General features: G+C 46.7%; 1 protein-coding gene across 1 annotated transcript in view; it reads right to left on the minus strand.

Moving 5' to 3' along the window:
- The window catches only part of CCDC170 (coiled-coil domain containing 170), a 118,584-nt gene that overhangs the window by 37,956 nt on the left and 55,395 nt on the right, over positions 1–25,233 (minus strand). The window contains exon 7 of the mRNA XM_045294563.1: positions 12,201–12,518. Within this exon, the coding sequence (XP_045150498.1) occupies positions 12,201–12,518 (318 nt within the window). The remainder of the gene's footprint in view (positions 1–12,200; positions 12,519–25,233) is intronic.

A 25,233-nucleotide genomic window follows, 5' to 3' on the forward strand; every position in this document is an offset into this window, starting at 1 on the left:
GAATGTAGCATCAGGATTGAAGGAAGGCTTACTTAGACCCTGCTATATAGAGATGACACAACCTTGCTTGCTGGAAATGAGAAGGAATTGAAGCACTGATGAAGCTCAAGGATTGTAGCCTTCACTATGGATTACAACCCAATATAAAGAAGTCCAAAGTCCTCACAACTGGATCAATAGGTAGCAACATGATACATGGAGAAAAGGTTGAAATTATCAAGGATTTGTTCTCACTTGGAGCCACAATCAATGCTCATGGAAGCAGCCGTTAAGAGATCAGATGACGTATTCCATTAGGGAAATCTGCACAATATCTCTCTAGAGTATTGAAGAGCAAGGATGTACATCTTTGAGGGCTAAGGTGCACCTGACCCAAGCCATGGTATTCTCTATTGCATCATATGCATGTGAAAGCTAGCCATTGACTAAGGAAGACCACAGAAGAATGAGTACATTTGAATTGTGGTGCTGGAGAAGAATACTGAAAGGACCATGGACTGCTAAAAGAACAGACATCTACATTGGAAGATGTAAGGCCAGAGTGCTCCTTAGAGACCAGGATGGTCTTACAGACTTTGGACATGTTGTCAGGAGAGACCAGTCCCTGGAGAAGGACATCATGGTTGGTCAAGTGGAGGGTCAATGAAAAAGAGGAAGGTCCTCGACAAGATGGACGGACACAGTGGCTGCATCCACGGGCTCAGGTATAGAGACAGTTGTGAAGATGGCAGAGGACCGGGCAGTGTTCTGTTCTGTTGTGCACAGGGACACTAGGGGTCAGAGCCAACTGGATGGCACCCAACAACAACCACATATGCAGATGTCATCACTGCGCTTGCTGAAAGTGAGGAGGACTTGCAACATTTGCTGATAAAAATCAAGGACTGCAGCCTTCATATGGATTACATACAACTCAATGTAAAGAAGACCAAAATCATCACAACTGGACCCACTGGCCATCATAATAAATGGACAAAAGATTGAAGTAATCAAGGATTGCATCTTGCTTGGATCCACAATCAATGTTCAGGGAAGCAGCAGTCCAGAGGTCAACACATGCAATGCATTAGGTAAATCTGCTGCACAAGAACTCTTTAGCGTGTTGAAAATCAGGGAGGTTACTTTGAGGACGAAGGTGCACTTGACAGAGCCATGGTCTTTCCATTGCCTCATAGCATGTGAACGTTGGGCATTGAATAAGGAAGACCAAAGAAGAACCAATGCATATGACTTGTGGTGCTGGCGAAGATTACTAAAAGGACTATGGACTGCTAGGCATTCAACCCACTCTGTCATGGAAGAAGGAGGGGCAGAGAGCTCCTTTTGGTAGCAGTGGCAAGACTTCATGGCACATACATTGGACATGTTGTTAGGAGAGCTCAGTCCCTGGAGGAGGACCTCATGCTTAGTACAGTGGCGTGGCAGGGAAATGGATCCACACATAGGAACAACTGTGAGGAGGGCTCAGGACCAGGCCGTGTTTGGTTCTGTTGTGCACAGTACGGTCCCTGTGGGTCAGAACCAACTCAATGGTACCTAACAGCAACACCATTACTTGCTAGCAAGACTCTTTGACTTACCCTCATGTATGCAGACCAATGGTTCTCAACCTGTGGGTCACAACCCCTTTGGGATTCAAACAACTCTTTCACAGGGATCGCCTAAGACCATCGGAAAACATATTTCACAATATATAATGACTTATTGTTTTGTTATTAATCGCTATGCTTTAATTATGTTTAATTATGTTCAATTTGTAACAATGAAGATACACCCTGCCTATCAGATATTTACATGACAATTCAGGACAATAGCAAAATTACAGTTATGAAGTAGCAATGAAAATAATTTTATAGTTGGGGGGTCACCACAACCTGAGGAAGCGTATGAAAGGGCTGCGGCATTGGGAAGGTTGAAAACCACTGCTGTATACCAAAAACACCAAACTCACTGCCATCAAGTCAATTCTGACTCATCGCAACCCTATAGGAAAGGGCAGAACTGTGCGTTTCTGTGACTGCGACTCTGCAGGAGTAGCCAGCCTCCTCTTTCTCCCCATGGTTGCACACACACATACATATGCATGTGCATGTGTCCATATGTGCATACATATGTATATCTGTAAATATATGTGTACTCATGTATGTGTGTACAGAAAGAAAAACAGGATAGAAGTATACATACCTGGTTGGTTATATTTTGGGGGAGCACCCTGACTAATACAATCCCGAAGGAAGCAGAAGATTGTAGGTTTTGGCCAGACAACTGTATGTAGAATGAGATGTGTGGAGTCAGCTAATGTTGGTTTCAAATGTCCCCTATATGACATCACAGGATAACCAAAGCAAGTCATTAACCTCTCTGAAACTCAGACTTTGGTACAATAATGAAATGTGCTGATTTGGTAATGTGTGTAACATGGTATTCCACCTTCAACTGAAGTTCAACACATTAGATTCCACCACTGTCACGAATATCACCGCTCTGGTATGTGGGTTTAGTCCATCCTACGTCTGCCATAAAGAAATAATGGATCCCTTGGAAATCACCCTTACCATGTTTCTCATCGTCTTCTCGGCTGTGGCGGCTACTATTCAATCAGAAGTCCTTCAAGAAAGGACAAAGAGCAGAAAGCTATGCGGGAATCAAAGGGGGAGGGGGCGGTCCCTCCGGCATCCCCCTCCCAGTAGTGGGTCTGAAGATGTTCCATGGGATCTTCAGGACCAGCAAGTGAGACTTAAAGCCACCGAGATGTCAAATGGCTGAACGGTGCTGGGAACCTACCCCATTGCCATGCCAACGTTCTGGGGTCCAGAGTGGAGTCCACAGCGGAGAGCATCCCCACACCCATCCACACCCCACAAAATGTGAGCCTCGCAGCTCCTGGGGTCTCGGTGTCCTACGTGAGAAACCAGCACATTTTCTCAGGGCTAAATTTACGTAAATGTATTCAACCACAACATTCCAATTTAATCCATTCTTGAGGACCTCAAAGACCAGTGCCTGGACGAACATATGTGTCCCACCCACAGGGTGAAGCTGTACTGCATTTTTCACAAGAGGACGTCTAAAGAAGCAATAAGCATGTCCTTCTTCCATCCTCTCCCCTGGAATCTTCCTGATATTCCAGTGGGGCAAAATACCCTAAACTTTTAGAGATGCGGGGGGGGGGGATGAAGGCCAATAAAGAAGACATACCTCAGTTTTCCTAAACAAGAAAGGGCAGAGGAGCCAGCTATCCTTCTGAGAACAAGCAGCTTGGCTTTTGGAAATGAAGTCAGAATGCCCTAAAAGAGTTAATTCCCTTCCCAAGGGCAAGTGCTTGTTGATTTCTCCAGAGAGGCATTCTTGCTCTAAGATTAAACCAAATAAAAGCCAAAAGAGCTCTACACTGCAGAAAGAGCCTCTTGGGTCACTTAAGGACCTGTGCCTTTGGGTCATAACTATTTTCTAGTTATAATGGAGAACTAGAATTGTCACCTAGGCAGTTTATGAAATAACTTACCAGGTATTGGAGTAAATGCCAATAGGCTATCCCTCCCCCTGGTCATTATGGGTTCCCTCCCCACTCCTCCTCTGTGAGTGTTAACTATGGAGACTGGCAAGCTAAAAGCTCCAAATAGCCACCCCTCCAGGTGCCATAACAGCCAGGGGAGACCATGGAACCTAAATGTGGATGGTGAATGTTGGTGGTGGTGTGCTAGGACCACTGAGGAAGTGTTTGCTGTACTAAACCGGAGGAGTATGAACAGAGGGAGAGAGTGATGGAATCAGCTGGCTAGGGGTGGACAAGGAGGGTGTCTTAGTTTCCCAGGACTGCTGTTACACAAATTCCCCAGAGGGATCACTTTAAAGAACCAGACTTCATTGTCTCACAAGAGGTGGTAGTGTCAGGTGCCATCGAGTCCACTCCATGTCGGAGAGACCCTGCGCACGACAGAAGGAAACGCCGCCCATCCTGAGCCATCCGCACCACTGTTTTTATGCCTGAGCCCGCTGATGCAGCCACAGTGTCAATCCATCTAGTGAGAACCCTCCTCTTTTCTTTATTGATTGGGATTTAATACATATATCATTCCATTGTTCGATCACATCAAGTAGAATTGTACGATTGTTACAATCAGAACCAGACCTTCTTTTTCTACGTGGGCTCCTTGAAATTGTCTCCCTTTTACCCCCTACCACCACTGCCCCCTCCCCCCAAAACCCTTATTCTACATGCTGTCCCTGTAAATTCATCAATCCTGGGTCTGACATAGCAAGAAAACAGAAAAGTTCATAACACAACTTCAATAGGGCAACCCTCAACGACATAACACATCTGAGATGTACCCTCATATGAACAAATGGAAAACAAACCAAAAACATATATAAAATTTTGGAAGCCAGATCTGGTCTAGCCTACATCATAGGGGGCTCTGGTGACAAAGCAAGTCCGATTTATGCCTTTGGTCTTCTACAGTCCTCTCTTCCAAGCACTGTTTAGTGACCCCTTTCTTCCCATCCCCAATTTTAGACAGGGGAGTTCTCTGGAGGCTTATGTCCTGATAGTTCCACAATGAATGCGGGGCTCCCACTTCCATCCATCACCTTCTGCACACCGGATTCAGCGGCCAGGGAAGTTATGTCAGTGGGGGAGAAACATCTTAAACCCGAAGGGCGACAAGGGTGGCACAACTGGAAGCATGCCATCAGGGTCACCGGGTTGTCCATGTAGAAATCTGACTCTCTGCAGCAGCGGTGCTGTTACTGAACTACCACACCCACGGAACAATGTCGGAAAGAAGGAAATCCGATGCCCAAATGGGATTGCATCCACAGTCAGGAGGGGTTAGAAGCCCAACGCATATTTTGGGAAGATATGATTCATGTCATCACAGGAGGTCATGGAAACCATCACAGTGCCTGCAGGGCTCCAGGCTGGGTCTCCAGAGCCTCCCAGGCCCTGCCTCCAGACGGAAAGGCCGTCCGCGTGCCTCAAGAAGAAGAAGAATCCCTCTGGAAAAATGTGTTCAAAGTTGCATTGCTTTTTCTTTAATCTAAGAAAGGCTGTGGAAATTGATTGTGATCATTCCTGCCCTCTCCACACATAATTAGTTCTCATTCCGATGATTAGCCAGTTAGGAAACATGGAAACATGGAAAGGGAAGAACATTCTGAAGGAAATCTGAAATGTTGGAACTCTCTGTTATTGGACAAGAACACTCCCTGACAGAGGCTAGAGGGTGGACAAGTGTTAACTTGGGTGAAAGAGAAGGCAGTTGACAGTAAGAGGGAGGATGGGGACAATGGTGGAGGCAGGGGAAGGTACTGTGAGGTTTGCGAGAGTTAAAGACAAATACTGTTACAGATACAAGCCTGCAGTAGTGGATGGAGATCTACGAGTAGGTGCTTGGATAGACATGCAGGCTAACCAGGTGGGGGAAGGGAGTGGGAGCTTGGCCAAAAATATATACATATTTGGAGGGGAGAGGTGAATGCTTGCTTGGCGTTTGTTTGTTTGTTTTAGAACAGGGTGGGTCCATACAGATTGGGTGCTTTTCCTCTTTTCTTTTTTTTAATTAAAAGATCATTTTATTGGGGGCTCTTACAGCTCTTATAACAAGCCATACCTCAAATGTATCAGGCATATTTGTACATATGTTGCCATCATTATTTTCTAGACATTTACTTTCTATTAAGCCCTTGGTGTCAGCTCCTCTTTCTTCTACCCCCACTCCCCGCCACCACCCTTGTGACCCCTTGATAAATTATAAATTACTATTTCCATGTCTTACACAGACCGCTGTCTCCCTTCCCTCGCAATTTCTGCTGTTCGTCCCCCTGGGGGTGGGGGTTATTTGTCAATCATTGCGATCGGTTCCCCGATCTTCCCTTCCTCTCCCACCTTCCCCCTACCCTTCTGGTGTCGTTACTCCCATTCCTGTAGCTGGATTCCGTGTGTCGTGTGCCCTTACCTCTTATCTGTACCTGTGCACATGCTGCAGTCTAGCCCATATATAAGTTTCACAGAGTCTAGTTCTAGATGAGTATTTACCTTTATTGAAAATATATCGATGAATGTAATGGAAGATACAGAGGACAAAGTTATGAAAGCTTCTTAGACGTAACCAAACACCTTGAGGGACTGAGTCACTGAGTCTTGGGAATCAGGACCATAGTCTCAGGGAACACCAAGATCAACTGGCACAAACCTAGTCCACAAAGACAATGTCCTCCATGGTACCTTGGTGAGTAGAGCTAGAGTCTGAATACCACATGAGCAGCTATCTAAGGTACAACCATGGGTCTCTCTCCATCCTGAGGTAAGAAAAATGCAAAAAACCAGAACACACATGGAAACAATTAGTCTCATAGATTCATGAACTAGACCACACAGCCATCAGGCTCCATACCCAGAGACCAAAAGAACTAGATGGTGCCCAGCTACCACCACCACGTGCTCTGCAAAGGCTCACGTTAGAAGGTCCTGGATAGAGTGGAAGAAAAAAGTGGAACAAAACTCAAAATCATAAAAAAACAAGTTTACTGGTCAGATAGAAACTGGTGGGACCATCGAGACTGTGGCTCTTGATCACCTTCAGGTCTGAGACTGAACTCACCCCTGTTAAAACAGTCCACCGTCCAAGATCGAAAGGGCCACATTCACCCAAGGACAAGGTTCCAAACATTGGGAAAGAAGGCCGAATGGAAACAGGGAGGAAGTGGGATGTGTTGGTATGTTGAGGGGACTATAATGGATGAGCTGAGTCAAAAGGTGTATGAATGGTGGAAGGCAGAACTCTGGTGTGCTCAGTAAGCCTTTACCTAATTCACAATTTTTTAAAGTTTTTTTAAAAGTTCACTTAGCATTCCTGGGAAGCCTGGGTCTTAGAGAACCTTCCACTAAGAGAGAGGTTTTCATCCTGGGATGATTTTTCCCCAGGAGCACATGACAATGCCTGGCTCCATCTTTAGTTGTCAAGAAGGGATCTGGGAAGTGATAGGTACCTAGTGCACAGAGGCCAAGGATGCCGCTAAGCACTCTGAAATGCACAGCCAACCAAGGCTTACCTGGTCCCCATGTCACTAGGGCATGCCTGGGTGACACACACAGTTAAGCCCGTGACTAACAGTCATGAGGTTGGTGGTTTGAATGCAGCCAGAGGCACTTCAGAAGACCAGCCTGGCACTGTGCTTGGTGTTGGGTTCGCTAAAGAAACAAAACCAGCAGCGCTTGTATGTGCTATGTATAGAAAGGGACTGACATCAAGAACTGTCTTACACAGTTGTAGACATTGGTAAATCTGGTTCCCTTCCGGTCAGGTTTCTCCTCATACTTGGAAGCTGATGAACAGGAAGCAGGATGAGAAGCAGAGACAGTGGTGGGCACAGGCTGGTGGATGCAGAGGTCCGAAGTCAGCTGAATGAATCCACCATCGGTAGTCCACTGATGGCTCCAAGATCAAGCAGGGGATACAACGGAAGATCGAGGAACCAGACACAAGGTCCATCTCCAAAGGGCCAAAAAAACCTCAGCTCTCCTCGGTCTTTCTCTCTCTCTCATACAGAAAGGTTTAGGACACCAAGAAGGTGTCATCAAGGCTTTGATGCAATTAATAAATTGAGCTCTGCCCCTACCCTTACCCAGAAGTGTGTAATTCACATAACCCCCACCTAACACATGCTTCCAGAAGGTTCTAGCCTTGGAAACCCCATGGAGTAGCTCTGCTCTACACACAGGGTGTCACCATAAATCAGAATCAATCCAATGGCAACCAGCACCACCACCAATAGCCAATAAAATCAACTTCCGTGCCATTGAGCCGATTCCAACTCACTGTGATCCTATAGGACAGGGCAGAAATGCCCTGTGGGTTGCTAAGACTGTAACTCTTTATGGGAGTAGAAAGCCTACTCGTTCTCCATAGCACAGCTGGTGGTTTCGAATTGCTGACCTGTGGTTATCAACCCAAGGCATAACCACGACACCGCCGAAGCCAACAGCCAATAACCCCCATAGCCAATCGTGGCGGGTTAATCAGGAACACATATATCACTAGGGCTGAAGTTGAGAAACCCTGCTCTGAGGTGCAGGACAGCCCTTAAGAAGGAATAACCTTCCTGCCACAGGCAAAGCTACAAGAAACAGTGGGTGGGGATGACTTCCTAATGATGGGGAGAGAACAGGAGAAGCTATCTCCTGAATTCTACTAAGGATTCCAAACCCCCAGAGGGAAAGTCGAGGGTCAGGGGTAAGTAGCAGAGCAGCAGCTTGCAGTCTGTAGGAGGTAGCTTCGAGGGGAGAAGAGGGTAGCCAGCCTGACATCGGCCTTCACTTGGGCTTTGCCAGCTCGGACAGGCCATGCATTTGGCCATGCCGGCTGGCAGGGAATACCCAGCCTCCTCAACAAGCAGACTCGTCCATTTTCAAAGCTTCCATTCTTCGGAAACCTTCCTAAGACAATCTACAAAATCCATTTTCTACTGATTGTACTTGAAGATGAGTCACGTGTGATGCCGGCTACAGCTTGATTTCAGGCTTTTAAATGGGGAGAGAGGCTATTGAGAGAAATTACAGAGTAGGAGAGATGGACAAAGGCACTCAACAGACTGAATCATTCTAATTTTTACGGGGAGTTGTGGCGGGTGGAGGGGGTGGGCGCATCCGCCTTAACCACTCGCCTCACTTTGCTTGAGAAAATAAACATATAGATCATGCTGACAATTTTATGCCGCATTCCACTGACTGGCATTAAAACAGTTTTCGGAAAACACTTGGGGAAATCAAAGAAGAAAGCCATGAAATGAGATGGCCAAGAACCACAGTCACCATTAGTGCTTCCATGATCATTCAAGGTCAATAACTTGCTCCAGCTTGTCGCTGATTCCGAACCTTCCCCACCACCACCACCCACCCCATACACCCACCCGAGTTCTATATGTGCACCTACATTTGCACGTCCACAGAATAGGGAGAAAGAGTGAGGTATCCTCATAGTAAAGTCTCGTTGTTGTTGTTGTTGTTGTTGTTCAGTGCCATCGAGTTGGTTCCGGCCCTCTGTGCAACAATCCCAGGCCATCTCCACAGTGGTTCCTATGTTGAGCCCATTGCTGCAGCCACCGTGTCCATCCAGCGCATGATTTTTTGCTGCCCCCCTGCTTTACCAAGCTTGATGCCCTTCTCCAGGGACCGGTCTCTCCTGATAACATGTCCAAAAGTACGTGAGAAGAAGCCTCGCCATCCTTGCCTGTGGGGAGCATGCTGGCTGTACTTCTTCCAGGCAGAACTCTGTTCTTTCGGCAGTCCACGGTCACCTGCACCGTCCTTCCAGGAGTGGAGCCTCTGGAGGGTGGAAATGGTTGATGTGCTCAGCTGCTCACTGAACCGTGGTGGGTTTGAGTCTTCTCAGCGGTGCCTCCTCAGGCGAAAGTCCAGGCAATCAACTGCAGATACATCAGCCACTGAAATTCCTCGGCGGCCCAGCTCTACTGGGACACATGGGTGTCCCCACGAGCCAACGTCTGTGCCACAGCCACTGGGGTTTGCACCCTGTTGGGGTCACACACTCCACAGGCTGGGGTCAGCCAAGAGAACAATTTCCAGTCCATACAGAGGCTGTGGCCACAAAACAGTTGCTCAGCCCTTGAGGACTGCGGAGCGCAGAGGAAGGGGAAGGTGAGGAGAGGAGGGGAGCAAGGGGGAACTGACCACAATGATTGACACATAACCACACACACCCCCTACAGGGGGGATGGGCAACAGAAATCATGGAGCAATGGAGACAGCAGTTCTCAACCTGTGGGCCGCAACCCCTTTGGAGATCAAATGACCCTTTCACAGGGGTCGCCTAAGACCATCAGAAAACACATATTTCCAATGGTCTTAGGAACTGAGACACCGCTCCTCTATCCATCTCCAGGGGGTCGGCCCACATGCAGATATGCCCACATATGAGTACCCAGAGTGATGACATCATTGCGCCAACCCCATCACATATACTCCATACAAACACAGGTGTATGTGACAGGGTTGGCACCATAATATACTTATACGGACCAGTCACATCTGTAGAAAGCAGCTACTGTGTAGAAAGCAGCTGCTATGTTGAGAGCAGCAGTATTGGAGGTAAAACAACACTTCATGAATTATAATTACATAATGTTTTGTGATTAATCACTATGCTTTAATTATGTTCAATTTGTAACGATGAAAACACATCCTGAATATCAGATATTTACATGACAATTTATAACAGTAGCAAAATTACAGTTAAGAGGTAGCAACAAAAATAATTTGATGGTTGGGGGTCACCACAACATGAGGAACTGTATTAAAGGGTCTCGGTATTAGGAAGGTTGAGAACCACTGGTATAAGGTATTAAAAAAACAATAATTTATCAAGGGGTCACAAGGGTTTGGGAGGGGGAAGGAGGAAAAGAGAAGCTGATATCAAGGGCTCAATAGAAAGTAAATGTCCAGAAAAGAATGATGGCAACATAGGTACAAATATGCCCGATACAATTGATGGATTGTTGTAAGAGCCCCCAATAAAAAGATCTTTTAATTTAAAAAAAAAAAGGACTGGGGAGCATTATTGAAGGCAATTTAAGTTTGTACCATGAGTGAAAATTTACCCAGCAGACCCTGGAACTCTTGAGTTTTTCCACGGCATAAAAAGATGATCTACCACACACAAATATACAGATTCCCTCCTTTGGAGCGAGCACGAAATCAACAGAAGAAACAGCTAGGGCTAGACTACTACACTGACTGTGGACGTCACCTGTGTGACCCCTCAGACAGAGCCGTCGGCTCATTGTCATTCCGGATCATTCCATCCATCAGGGCTGGAGCTGGACTCTGCTAAGCGATGCCTTGCAGAAAATGAAAATGATTAGTACCCCAAACAAAAACCTCAACTGTCATTGAGTCGATGCCGACTCACAGCGACGCAATGCGACAGGGTAGAACTGCCACTGTGGGTTTCCGAGACAGTCACTGTTTATGGAGTGGAAAGCCCCGTAGAAGGTGTACCTTTCTCCTGCTGGTGGTTTCAAACTGCTGACCTTGGGAATCACAGGCCAACGTGTAACCACGGTGCCACCAGGGCTCCTTAGCACTGCAAACCCGATCATAAAATTAAACTCCAGTCATATAGAAAGAGCCCTGGTAACCAAATGGTTAAGCACTAGGCTGTGAACCCAAAGGCCAGCCAGGGGACCCACAGGCAGCTCCGCAGGCGAAGCCGCTGTTGCTGCGGTAATCCACTCCGGTAAGGACCAGAGCATGGGACTGCTACTCTGAACTCGACGGTCAAAGTCGACTTGAAGGTGCCCAGCAGTCGGAGATGGGAATCAAATCATTTTTCTCCGCTCACTAAATAAGTCCCCTCCAAGACAGCAAAGTACCACGAAGAGAAGGTGAGGGAGGGGGCTGGAGGTTGGGGAGCGAAGAGGAGGGGAGGGAGGGGGCTGGAGGTTGGGGAGCGGTAGTGGCAATGGTTCGAAGTCTGGGCTGTCCAGTGTTTTATTTGCTGGGCAATGTCTTGAGGGTGCCACGTGCATGCTGTCATGCAATGCCCCCAATTACAATAGCCTTGTGAGTCAGAAACTGTCACAGATCTAGGCTCGGAAAATCGACAGGGTTTTCTGTTGTTGCTGTAGCTCAATGGCCGGCAAGGCCTGGGTGCCTGAGTTGATTTGGACAAACCCTGACCGGGGCTAAGTAGAGTCTGGGTTTGTCCCACTCGGTGGCCTTCCCACAGCCTTTGCTGCCGAAATGTATTGCAATATGGGTGAGTTGGGGGTGCTGCCCTGGGTCCCGAGAGGAGGCCTGTGTCAGGGAGCTTTCTGGGGGCCACAGCACCTTTCTGAACCTGGAAGCTTCTGAACTCAGAAGCGCATCCAAGGTTTCAGATAAGGGTTTGAGACCCTTCCCACAGCTGAGGACACACAGTCTTGGGAACTGGCCGTGGGTCACACAGAGAGAGTGAGTGAGCAGGAGAGATGAGACTGGGGACCCAGAATCCACATGGGTGGTGAGCTGTCACTGAGTCACCTGTGACCCTTCCAGAGACTACCCTGCATGCAACTGAAAGTCATAACCTCACATTTAGATCAGGCACTTTACTGACCGCGATCTATCGTGTCTTGGGTGTGCTGAAACTGATTTTCGATTTCACGGCTCTTAAGCTGATACGCAACCATCACGCACTCACCCTTTTCCTGCTCTCTTTCTGGCTGCTCATTTCACGAATCCTCTCCAGAACGGCGTCCTCCGTGGGCCCCGAGGTGCCCCAGCCGCCCTTCAGGAGGGCTGCGATCTTCTCCCGGAACGAGGCGTGCCGGCTCTGGGAGGCCGCAGCCTGGTCCAGACTGGCCTTCAAACTCTTCTCCAGCTCAGAAGACGTTTTCTTCAGGTGGCTCAGCTCCTGCTTCAAGGCATCCCAGACCCGCTGGCCAGCGCGCAGCCTTTCTTGGAAGACCTTGACTTCCTTTTCGAGAGCTTCTTTTGCCTCGACCGCCCTGAGCAAGTCCTGCCACAATGACAGAATTGAAGACAATGATATTAGCAGCCAAGGTGGCAGCCCTTGCATTTGCTTACCTTGTCTGCTTACCTTGTTTCCTAGTAACTTCAACTGGTAGGATTGGGTTCTTATGCCATTGTGAACCCCAAGTTCACGATCATCTCTTCATAATCTTAAAGAATAGAGTAAGTGCGATAAACAAAAAACAATGACCCCTCTGGGGATGGTTATCTATTTTCTGTTGACCATAAGCTAGCATGGGCCCGTGGAAACAAGGCTAGCGAGACTTCGTTTGACATACTCTGGACGTGTTTTCAGGAGAGACCAGTCCCTGGGGGTGGACATCATGCTTGGTAAAGTAGAAGGGCAGCAAAAAAGAGGAAGGCCCTCAGCAAGACGGATGGGCACAGTGGTCACATGAGAGGCTCGGGCACAGGAAGAGTTGTGAGGATGGCACAGTGCTTCATTTTGTGGGGCACTGGGTCACTAGGGGTTGGAACCGCCTCGACGGCACCTAACAATAGAACAAGAAGAAGGATGGTCCGAAGAGGCACCAAAGAGACATCTTTAAAGTGCAGCAAAAGGGCAAATATCTAGAGAGCAAGGGTTCTTAGAGGTTACAAGGAGCTGGAGGCAGGGAGAGAGAACAGGTTCACGATGGTGGAAATTTTACGATGCGTAAGAAGAGGGTTGTGCAACCGATTATTGTCACTGCCGTCAATAAGTTGGATACTTGTAAAAAGTTGTAGGATAGACATATTCACAGCAATGAATTCCACCCCCCAATAAATAAATAAATAGTAGCTACTCAGGCGGTTTATGTACAAGCAAACACCTCGTGGGATTTGGCTCCTGGGTTTGGAAGTTTAAAATCATGGTTTCATGAGACATCCCAGTTAATAGGCCTGAAAACATGTTTGATGTTTCTCATCTGCCTCCTCGTTCCCATCCTCGGCACAACGAGCGTTCCCTATCAGCCGGAAACCACGGGGGAAGACAGGCAGCGAGGGGCTGGAAGCGGATAGGGAACGTGTGGCCGGAAGCTATTGGCTGACACACTAGTTTCTACCTTTTCGGAAGATAGGGTATCTTCCTTTGGTACATCAGAAAATGTCAGAGAGCGGCTAGGTAGTTCGAGAAAGCCTGCCCTTTTCCAGAGTTAAAGTTACCAAATGAATGACGGGGCCCGTTTGGTGAACTGTCCTGTGTCCCAGGTCCAGAGCCAGCTTCGCTGCCCCTCCCCGTCTCCCTAAAGTGCTCTCCGTGGAGGAGCCCCAGCGGCTGCTAATGGAGAGACGGCTCTTCAAAGGAGAGTCCAGGACGCATTATCACAAACAGGCTATTTCAACAGTGTGCGGATTTCACCTCAGTAATGCAATAGCTGCGCCATCATAATAACGGATCTCCGCATTGGTGATAATAAATTGGGGCAGCATTCTACTCCAAAACGACCCTCAAATGCATGATTGGACAAAGGAGGGCATCCATGAGATGGTACCAAGATACAAACTCATCCTTGAGTTCTCACACCATAAAGAATAGTATCTGTTAACTTTTAGATTGAAAGAGGGGGAGGCCCCACAGCCAGTAGACGGATTTGTTAGTCAAGTACTTTACAAAAGACCCTCACGATGCGCAGAAACCCACCTGATGCTGCGGTGTCCACTGAAGTGGACTAATGGGCTGCAGTCTGTGGCAGGAAGCTCCGAGCACAATTTAAATAGTCCAACCAGGAGACATTTTCCCTTAAGACCAACAGTTGTTTGTCTTAGGTAAAAGGGCCAAAATGATCCTCTCACAAATCCAAAGTGTTGTTGGTGTTGTTTTGGTTTGGGGGGTTGTTTTTGTTTTTTTCCCAACTTTTTAGTGTGATTTGAGTGTAAGCCCACGAAGCAAATTGGTTTCCCAGTCACCAGTTGATCCCCATTTTGACTGGGGACATTGGGGCCTGCAGTGCCCACGAGGAGCCTCGTCCATTCCACTGCCTCTTTCCATCCTCCCTTCTGACATATTCCTTCCCGCCTGCTGGGCGCTGTCTCTGGGCACAGGCGGCCCTGCTGACCCTGTACCCTGGGCTGTCTTCAGACGGGCTTACCTCCGTGGTGTGCCTGTTTATCTCATGGGTCTGCTTACTGTCTGGCTGAAAGTGGAGTCATCGAGGGGAATTCAGTGGCAGGCTTGAAGTTGTCTTAGAACCACAGGAAAAGCACTTTTTCTTTCTTCTTCTTTTAACCTAAGAGCAAGGCACCTTGGTGGGGTCCTGGGTTATGTATTGGGCTACCAGCTTCCAGGTCAGCTCTCTAAGAGAAAGCTGAGGCTGTCTGGGCTCCCTGAAAGATTGACAGCCTCAGAAACCCGGAGAGGCCATGTTATTCTGTTCTGTGCAGTAGCTGAAAGTTGGAATTAACTTGATGATGAGTTTGTTTTGAGACTGTTGGGTTTTTGTTTGTGTTTGAAGCACAATCACATCGTAGGAAATTAGTCATTCATCCCAGAATCTCAGTGACTTATGTTACCGGGTCTGTTTTGTTTTTGGGTTTTTTTCCAGGACACTTTATAGCCCAGGGAATGATCAGCTGTGTTTCATGTGAAGTGGAGGCTTGGATGCGGTGAGGAGGCTTTGGGGGTCTGCCACTCCCCCTGCAGTGCTCTGGGTAGGAGCTTCAGCACTCGGGGGCATCCGGCTGATGGGCTGGAGACAGATGTTCTCAGGCTGCAGATGTAATTACCTGCTGAGTCCTCAGGAAGCAGGTACTGCCTTGGAGTCTGGTCGCATAGCGACCTCAAGGCTATGCTGAAGAGTCCACCGCCTAAAGCAATGTGACATCGGTATCAATGGCCAGGACCTGGGGCTTGCTGTCAGGCCACACTGACACACAGAACAAGAAGCGCTGCAATACCCAGCAGTGACCTCCACCGACACTGACGCTACATTTGCCAGCTGGGACAGCCCCTCCCGGCCATGCCTGGGACTGCATTACAAAACACAACCACGGAAGGAAAAAAAAAAAGATATATTTTTATGCAGCTCCACTACAGCAACAAATTAATTTATACCTAGAAACAAAAATATGTATACGTATTATAATGGACAGGATCCCATGTCACTTCCCAATTAGATTCAGCATTTAATACCCAAACCTTTCAAAGATTTGTGTGTTTAAAACATAAGTGATTTTTTACAAGGTTATTAGCTGTTATTAGGAGTCTTGATGGTATAGTGGCTAGTGTTGGACGACTAACCACAGGGTCAGCAGTTTGAAACCACCAGCTGCTCCTTGGGAGAAATTCGAGGCTTTCTGTTGCCATCGAGAGCTACAGTCTCAGAATCCCTCAGGGGAAGTTCTACCCTGCCCTAGAGAGTGGTCATGAGTTGAAATGTACTTGATGTCAGTGAATTTGGGTTTGAGGAGCTATTACTATTAGATGTGGAGAATAGAGCGATCTGGTTATGCTTGCGATCAAAATGCCAGTCAAACGCATGTCCACTAAGTCTAGCCAGGGTTGACAACCACTGGCTAAGCTTAATTCATTTAGTAAAATGAGGGATCAGTTGGTTATACCTACCCAGTTAACAAATAAGCTCAGAAGTTTCCCCAAACAGGCACTCACAGTCAGTCTCACAGACTGGTGAACTAGGGTAGACCTGACAGCATCGGACTGGGTTTGGTGGGAGTTCTCCTCTGAACTGATGGGGTTTTCTACTGATGGAGGACCAAAGGTGAATTTTGAAAACACTGCATTTGTTTCATTTTAAAGAGTCACAAGTAAATACCTCGAGCTTGCTGGGATTGCTTTTTAAAATCTCTTTTCTGTTCCCAGCAAACCTCCGTGAAAGAGGTTCTCTACCATTAAGTGGCTTAAAAGCACAACATAGAAACAGTTTGATGCGCATTATCCACTGGTCACCAAACAGTCCAAATGGGATAAGTTAAGGAGCACAAGGGAAGCCCATTGTCACCACAAAATGGCAAACACCGATGCAAGTGGTGTTTATGCAAAGCATGCGGATGGGATTTGGGGGTAGGGGATTTTTACTCAGAACTTCTTCCTCGGCACAATTACTGGACAATTGGAAAGCTATGACTGTAACAGTGATGCTCTGTTAATCTTCCACATACATAGTTTCAAAAGACAAAAGCTAACCTGCTATCTAATTCTTTTTTTCCCCCTATTTTTCATTCTGCTTACATTTCTAGAACTCTACCTTCATGTTGTTCTTGTCGTTAAAGGCCATTGAGGCAGCGCTGGCCCATAGAGACCCTGTGCCCAGCGGGACAAAGCACTGCACCATCCGGCACCATCCTCACAGGGGTTCCTAGGCCTGCGCCCACTGTGCTGCCAAAGGGTTCATCCACCTCGTCAAGGGCCGCCTTTGTCACCGCCCACACGATGTCCTTCTCTAGAGACTGGTCTCGCCTGACCATACGTCGGATGAAGTCTCACCATCCTTGCCTCTCAGGGACACTGTGGCCCCACTTCTTCCAGAACAGACTGCTTTATCTGTTTAGTAGTCTGGGATACTTTCTTCCCCGGGGTATTTTCATCTTCTTCTCCAGCAACACAATTCAAATACATCAGAAACAATACTCTATCTTAATCCCGTCTCATGAGCATAACAAAGTAACCCCATTTCCAAGTGGGATTATAGCTGCTCCCCCACTCAGAATCCAGGACAGATAAACCCCTCAGGAACAGTAATGGGAGTAACGATACCATGAGGGGAAGGGGAAGGTGGGGGGATGGGGAGAAACGGGGATGCAACTATAATGATTGATGTATAACCCACCCACCCCCAGGGGGACAAACAACAGAAACGTGGGTGAAGGGAGACAGGATGGTGTGAGATATGAAAATAATAATAATTTATCATTTATCAGGGGTCCACGAGGGTGGAAAGGTGGGGGAGGGAGGGAAAAAAAGGGAGCTGATACCAAAGACTCAAGCAGAAAGAAAATGTTTTGAAAACAATAATGGCAACATATGTACAAATATGTTTCATACAACTGATATATGTATTGTTATAAGAGCTGTAAGAGCCCCCAATATAATGATTTATAAATGTTTTGAGAATGATGAGGACGATGAATGTACAAATGCGCTTTACACAATTGATGTGTGTGTGGATTGTGATAAGAGTTGTATGAGCCCCTAATAAAATGACTAAAAATATAATAATAATAATAATAATAAAAACATATAAACACTGCTCCCGTAATTTTGACTCATAGACACCCTCTAAGCCTGGGTACCACTGTCCCTTGGGGTTTTTGAGGCTTTCAGATCTTTAACAGCAGTAGACTGGCTCATCTTTCCTCCACAGAGAGGCTGCCTGGCAGCCTTGGGCTTAGCAGCTCAGTGTGTAGTCCACTACACCACCAGGGCTCCTCCACAGCCCATTATAACCAGGCTTAAAGATTAGAATATACAACACATATTTGGAGGGAACACCATTCAATCTGTCTCACACACGTCTCTAATAAGTGGCTTGGGTTTTTATTGGTGAAATGTTCATACAGGAAATTAAACAGAGTCACTAAGAAAATCAGAAAGTCTCCTTGGCAGAAGCAGCAGGCAGCCTTCTGCAGTGGCTCTGGGCTTCACTAGCAAGACCCTTCTTTCTTACCTCGGAAGCAGCGCTTCAGAAAGGCGTCTGGAGGCGCTGCCTGGGGCTGTGCAGGGAGTAGTACCACCACCTGACGGGGTTTCTCAGTCAGAAATTCTTGGACTGATAACCCAGTGAATGAGCCCTTGATGAAAGACCTCACCCATTTGCAGCCCCCTTTTACTAGTGCCATTTGTAGTGTGTTGGCAAAAATCCCAACCCACGGCAAAACGTGTCTGCATTGCTCTAAACCACACTGAGCTGGCCCTCTGCAAATGAAGGCAGTTACTCAAGAAAAAGAATGACTTGGGGGTTTTGTCAGGCGCGATCATCCCACATTTTCTCAACTCTTTTCCTACTGCGAAGACCCTCTGGAGCAGCGGTTCGCAGCCTGTGGGTCTTAGCAAAGCCAGCAAGAGCTGTGCCTGAAGTGCAAACACACTCGGCATGAACCCGGCGGTTCTCAACCTGTGGGTCATGACCCCTTTGGGAGTCGAATGACCCTTTCACAGGGGTTGCCCGATTCATAACAGTAGCAGAACGACAGTGATGAAGTAACAACAAAAATAATTTTATGGTTGGGGGAGTCACCACAGCATGAGGAATGGTATTAAAGGGTGGCGGCATCAGGAAGGTTGAGAACCACTGCTCTAGAGAAACACTTTTATGGAGAAACAGAATTTGTTTTCTTTTTCAAAACCATTTCATTTGGAGTTAATACAGCTATCACATTAGTCCATCACATCAAGTGGTATTGTACTACGGCAGACACAATCAGTTTCAAAACATTCTTTTCCTGCTTGAACTTGACATGAGCTACCTTTTACCCCACCCCTCCCGCCTGGCCCCGCCTCCCCCACCACCACTGTACCCACCCCCCAGAATTCTCCTTGCTGTCCCTACAGGTTCATCAATCCTGCATTTCATAGACTGAGAAGCATATCACAAAAATTCAAGAGGAGGATCCCGAGTGACAGACCACATTTGAGATAAACCCCAAGATAAACCAACAAAGAGAGTCCAGAAAGTGTTGAAAACCAAATTGTTCATTTGCTAGCCGTAGGTGCTGCCAAGTCCATGGAAGGTCTATGTGCCGTGTCATACACCACCTGGTCCTGCCGTGCAATCATGGCTGTGCCGAGGCCGTTGAGGCACCCACTGTGTCACTCCATCTCATTGAGTGTCACTGACATTCGGTTTTAACAAGGGTGATGTCCTCCTCCAGTGGATGGGCCCTCTTGACAACATGTCCAAAGTACACGGCATGAAGGGCCACCTTCCTTGCTTCTAAGGAGCAAGGTTGTGCATTCTGGTTGCGCTTCTGTATTAGTATTATAAGTATTAGCATCTGTATTATAAGACAGATGTATTAGTGCTTCTGGCCACCCACAGTACTTTCAATATTCTTTGTAAACACCATGTTCAAATGCAGTCGATTCTTCTCCAGTCTTCTTTATGCACTGCCCACCTTTCAAATGCATGTGAGGCCACTGAAAATACCCTGTTGTGGTTGACCAGCGAAACCAATCCAGAGGCACTCCTATGTAGAGGAAAGAGCTTTATATCAGAGTAATTGTATGTTAAGAAAACATCTCAGCCCAGTCCAGATCAGGTCCATGAGTCCAATGTTAGCCCACAAGTCCCATATTAGTCCATAAATTCCTCTTCAGATTCACACAGCAAATGCAATGATGCAAAAAGCAGGAAGATCGCAGGCCAGTGAGTGCAAAGTCTTGTGGATCCAGTGACAGTGGAAGCATCTCCAGGGCTCTGGCAGGTCTCAGTGGGGCCCCACGTGGCTTGTCACAGGAAGGCCAAATAGAGAGAGAGGACCCACAAGGAAGCATCATCAGGCTGTGATCTGGTTGACTGGCTAGATTCTACCCCTACACTTATTTATCAAGTTCACATGGAATTATGCAACTACCACACCTGTCTTGGGTCAGGTGCGCATTAGTCTCCAAGTGCCTTCTTTGCTCTTAAGCGCGTTGAAGAGGAATGTGGAGAAGATTTGCCTACTGCAGTAAGTTGATCGATTCCTTGATGGCGACTTCCACAAGCTTTGGTTATGGAGCCAAGTAAAAGGAAATCCTTGGCAACTTCGGTATTTTCTCTGTTTGTCCTACTTTTTGCCTGTTGGTCCATTTGTGATGGTTTTTGTTTGCTTTATGTTGAGGTGTGATCCATCCTTTCAGGCAGCCAGGCTGTATCAGCTACACAGTGCAGACTGTTAATGAGCCTTCCCCCGATCCTGCTGCATGTTCTTCTCCATAAAGCCCAGCGTCTTGGACTATTTCCTCAGCATACAGATGGAATCAGTAGGGTGAAAGGATACAACCCTGATGCACACCTTTCCTGATTTTAAACCATGCACTAGTCCCTTGTTCTGTGTGTATGGCTGCCTCTTCATTTACCCACAAGCTCCACATGGAAACAATGAAAGGTTCTGAAATTCATTGTTTTCACTTTATCCATCATCTGCTATGATCCACACTATCTAAGTCAGGGGTTCTCAACCTTCCTAATGCAGCAACCCTTTCACACAGTTCCTCATGTTGTGGTGACCCACCCCCCTCCCAATCATAAAATTCTTTTTGTTGCTACTTCATCACTGTAATTTTGCTACTGGTATGGATCAGGCAGCCCCTGTGAAAGGGTCATTCGACCCTCAAAGGGGTCGCCACCCACAGGTTGAGAACCGCTGATCTAATTAATGCCTTTGCACAGACTATACAACACAGATAAACCTTTCTCTGGTGTTTTCTGTTTCCAGGCAAGATCCATCTGACATAAGCAATGAAATCCCTCATCCCATGTCCTCTTCTGAATCCAACTTGACTCTCTGACACTTCCCTGCTGTACTGCTGTAACTTTTAAAAATCATATTCACCAAACTTTACAATTGTGTGGCGTTAATGATTTTGCTGGAAAAGTTCCACATTCTGATGGATCACCTTTCTTTGGAATAGACACAAATGTGAGTTTCTTCCAGTCAGCTTCCAATTTTCGTAGCACAGACAATTGAGTGCTTCCAGAATTGCCTCTGTTTGTTGAAACATCTCCATTGGTATTGTCAAAGCCTGGAGTTTTGCAGAGTTTTCATCCACGCGGTCAGTGCAGCTGACCCTTCTTTCAACGCCACCGGTTCTTGATCATGTGTTACCTCCCGAAATGGGAGGATGTCGACCAACTCTTCTGGGTACCATGCCTCCATGTCTTTCACTAAAGATGTCTGAAAGAAATGATACCCCAAGAGCAACGAGCCGAATGCTTGGTTTCTAAGTGCCATTCTTAGTAAGAGGAAACAGGATGTACTGAGAGAATTGGATGGCTTCAGTTCTGTGGCCTGAAACGTGCAAGTGAACCTGAGAGATCTTCTGCCCAAAAAGCAAAAAAGCATTGAACGGTGAAGGGAATCCTCTTGAAGGGTCACAAGGACCACCTTGAAGGGATTTCTGCTAGCCAAGATTGGAAGATTTCGAACATTCCAAAAGGATGATTCATTGTAACAAAGTAAATAAATAAAAATGCCTGTGCTACATCCATGCCACAGAGCATTCTGGCAGCCTTTCGACAGGATGAGGCTCATCTCTGCGGAACAGTAGGGAAAAGACCAAGCTGTAGGACGGTTGCAGAATGCACCCATTTTTATAGATGACAAGTGGCCAGTCTACATTCCACAAGGCTGACAGACAAAGCACCAGATGTTACAGTGACCGCTTCTGAGGGATGGGGCGACGGTCAAGGGGAGTGGGGGCTTTCATGATCTCTGTCATCCACAGATGTGTTATAGGATTGGTTTTGTCATCAGGGAAAAAAATCAACAAAGAGTGTGTGGATTTTTAAAAAACACACACACCCAAAAAATCTTGTACCAGTAGAATTGAAACAAGAAGGGAAAACTAGAAAGAGAATTTTCTTTACAAAATAACACTAAGTACTGAGTAGAAGGAATGACTGTTTAAAATAAAAGAATGTTAGCAATTTGTCAACCCTGATATAAAAGTTATGGCACCTTGATGCTTCAATGGGTAAGTGCTCAGCTGTCAATCAAGGTAAGCCTTTTCCAAACAAGCATTAATGGATGCTAGCATCACTCGGTAAATCTGCTGTTTGAGACCTCTTTCTAAGACTGAAAAGCAAGGATGGTCCTTTCAGGACTAAGGTGCACCTGACCCAACCACGGAATTGTCCATCACCTCATCTGCATGGGAAAGCTGGGTGCTGGCTAAGGAAGCCTGAAGAATGGTGGTGTTGACGACTGCTAACAGGACAACACATCCGTCTGGAAGAAGTCGAGCCAGAGTGCTCCTTAGAGGCCAGGATGGCAAGACTGTGTCTCAAGTACCTTGGGCATGTTGTCAAGAGAGACCAGTCCCTGGAGAAGGACATCAGGCTGAGTAAAGTAGAGGGCCAGCAAAAGAGAGGGAGGTTCTCAAGGAGATGGATGGACACAGTGGCTGCAACAATGGGCTCAAGCACAGGAACAAGTGTGAGGATGGGGCAGGACTGGGTGGTGTTTTGTTGTTGTTGTTGTGTATAGGGTGGCTATGGGTCAGAACTGACTCAATGACATGTAACCACCACAACAAATACACGGTCACTAAGAGTCGGAATGGACTCATGGTACACAACAGTGTCTGCAACCCACTGCTTGTCCTTGGTAGTGTCACCAACATCATCAACTTCTACCCAAGCAGCTCATTTCAATTCAGCTTCTCCACTGAACTCAGAGCTCCTCCGCCTGAGTGGCTTCCATTGGCTGGGCACTGGCTGGTGAGCCCAATATCTGATTTCACCAAAATCCGGCAAAGTTCAAGGACCTGTCACTTGCACCGGTGAAGTAACTTGCCAAGGTGATGTAGATTTAAACATGTCTGTCCAACACTAGAAGAGCACTGGTGGCATAGTGGTTACGCCTTGGGTTGTAATCCACAAGGTCGGCAGTTCAAAACCACCAGCTACTCTACTGGAGAAAGATGGGGCTTTCCACTCCAGTAATGAGTTTACAGTCTCAGAAACTCACAGGAGTAGTTCTACCCTGTCATAGAGGGTCGCGATGAGTCAGCATTGACTCAAGGACAGTGAGTTTGGTCTGGTTTGGGTCTGACACTAAAGATTGACCCTTTCCACAAAGCTAGCCTGTGGAGAGGAAAAGTCACTGGTAAGAAGAAGGCTCTAATGTCTGGACTTGAGGGAACCTAGGGCTTTGGATGAGCACTGCCCTGCTCCAACCTCCCATCTCCCTTCCGCTTGGCAGCCAAGTCAAAGTAGACACGGGAGACCCAAAGGAGATCTCCCCAGAGACAGAGCCTTCTGCTCCCCCACCAATTCCACTGCTTGTTGGGACACCACGGGCCCTTCACTCCTCCGGGAATTTCAGTGTTTTCCTCAACCTAGATTGTACCTTCTTTGGGTAGATGGAAACATAGGTACCTGCCAGTCAGTCAACTCAATGCAGGGCAACCTTACACACAGCAGAAGGGAACACTGCCTGGGTCTCCATCGTCCTTCCGATCGCCAGCATGCTTGAGTTCATCACTGTGCTACTGGGTCCAGACATCTCGGCCAGGTCGACCTCCCCCTCCGCGGCCCTCTACCCCGTTCCTTTGTCTCCACTAACTCATTCGTGCTTTGGGGACTTGATCATTATCATGAATCTCATAATTCATTCCTCCAACACAAAATCTTAACAACACTATTACAGGACCAACGAGTGTTTAAAAATCTACGGTATTCGTTCTCCTGTTTAAACGGGTTCTGGCTAACTTGGAAAGATCCAACAATCCATTGCACAAATAAAAACCTAGAATTAAAAATCACTTCCCTTTGGCAAAACCCCTCATTATTACAAGGCCCACATTCTTTGACACATCTAGTCGCCTTCTAGGATTTGGCTTCTTGATACATGATAAAGAATATGTGAGAAACGATACAAGATTACTCCTAGCAGTCTCCTTTATAACAGAGTATAAGGGATGCTACAAAGAAAGATATAGAGAATGAACAGTTAGCTATTATTTGTTAAAAATCATTTGAAAGAGTGCATATATACATCTCAATCCTGACTTGTTTCCACACTCTGTCAGCATAGAACTGGGCTCTGTAAGATCTTCAATAGCTGTGCTTTTGGAAGTAGATCGCCATCAGAATAGCAATCAATATAAGTTATCACATTACCATTATAAAGCGGAAACATCAAAGAATATCTCAGTAAATGGAAGAAATGTCATTTCATGAAACTCAGTGTCTGTGCATTATAAAAACACTGTTAGCAATACTGCAGCAGAGTCAGTCAAAAAAAAAAAAAAAAAGAGCCTCGGTGAGATGGACTGATACAGTGACTGCAACCGAGGGCTCAGACAACAGCTGTGTGAATGGCACAGTTCTGGAAAGTGTTTTGTTCTGTTGTGCATAGGGTCACAATAGGTAAGACTGACTTACCTTTAACAACAACATTTCTTTTTATAACAATTCACACATCAATTGTATCAAGCACGTTTGTACATATATTACTATCATCATTTTCAAAACATTTTCTTTCTACTTGAGCCCTTGGTATCTGCTCCTCTTTTTCCCTCCCTCCCCAATCTCTCACCTTCATGAACCCTTGATAAATTATAAATTAATATTATTTCATATCTTACACCATCCAGTGTTTTCCTTCACCCACATTTTTGTTGTTCATCCCCCTGGGAGCATGGGGATTTATGTCGATCCTTGCAATAGGTTCCCTGTTTCTCCACCTTCACCCCCCACCTTCCCTCTACCCTCATGGGATTTCTACTCCCATTACTGTTCCTGAAGGGTTTGCCTGTCCTGGATTCCATGTGTCAAGAGCTCTTATCTGTACCAGTGTACATGCCCTAGTCTAACTGGATTTGTAAGGTAGAACTGGGGTCATAATAGTGGAGGGGAGGATGCATTAAAGAACTAGAGGAAAGTTGTGTGTTTTGTCGGTGCTATTTTGCACCCTGGCTGACTCATCCCTCCCTTGTGACCCTTCTGTGAGGAGATGTCCAATTGTCTACAGATGGGCTTTGGGTCTCCACTCCAACCCCCCTCATTTGCATCAATATGATTGTTTGTTTTGGGTCTTCTGATGCCTGATACCTCATC

Source organism: Echinops telfairi, unplaced genomic scaffold (genome assembly GCF_000313985.2).
Source record: "Echinops telfairi isolate 266 unplaced genomic scaffold, ASM31398v2 ScPeMD7_3533;HRSCAF=4204_0, whole genome shotgun sequence".
NCBI classification, from domain to species: domain Eukaryota; kingdom Metazoa; phylum Chordata; class Mammalia; order Afrosoricida; family Tenrecidae; genus Echinops; species Echinops telfairi.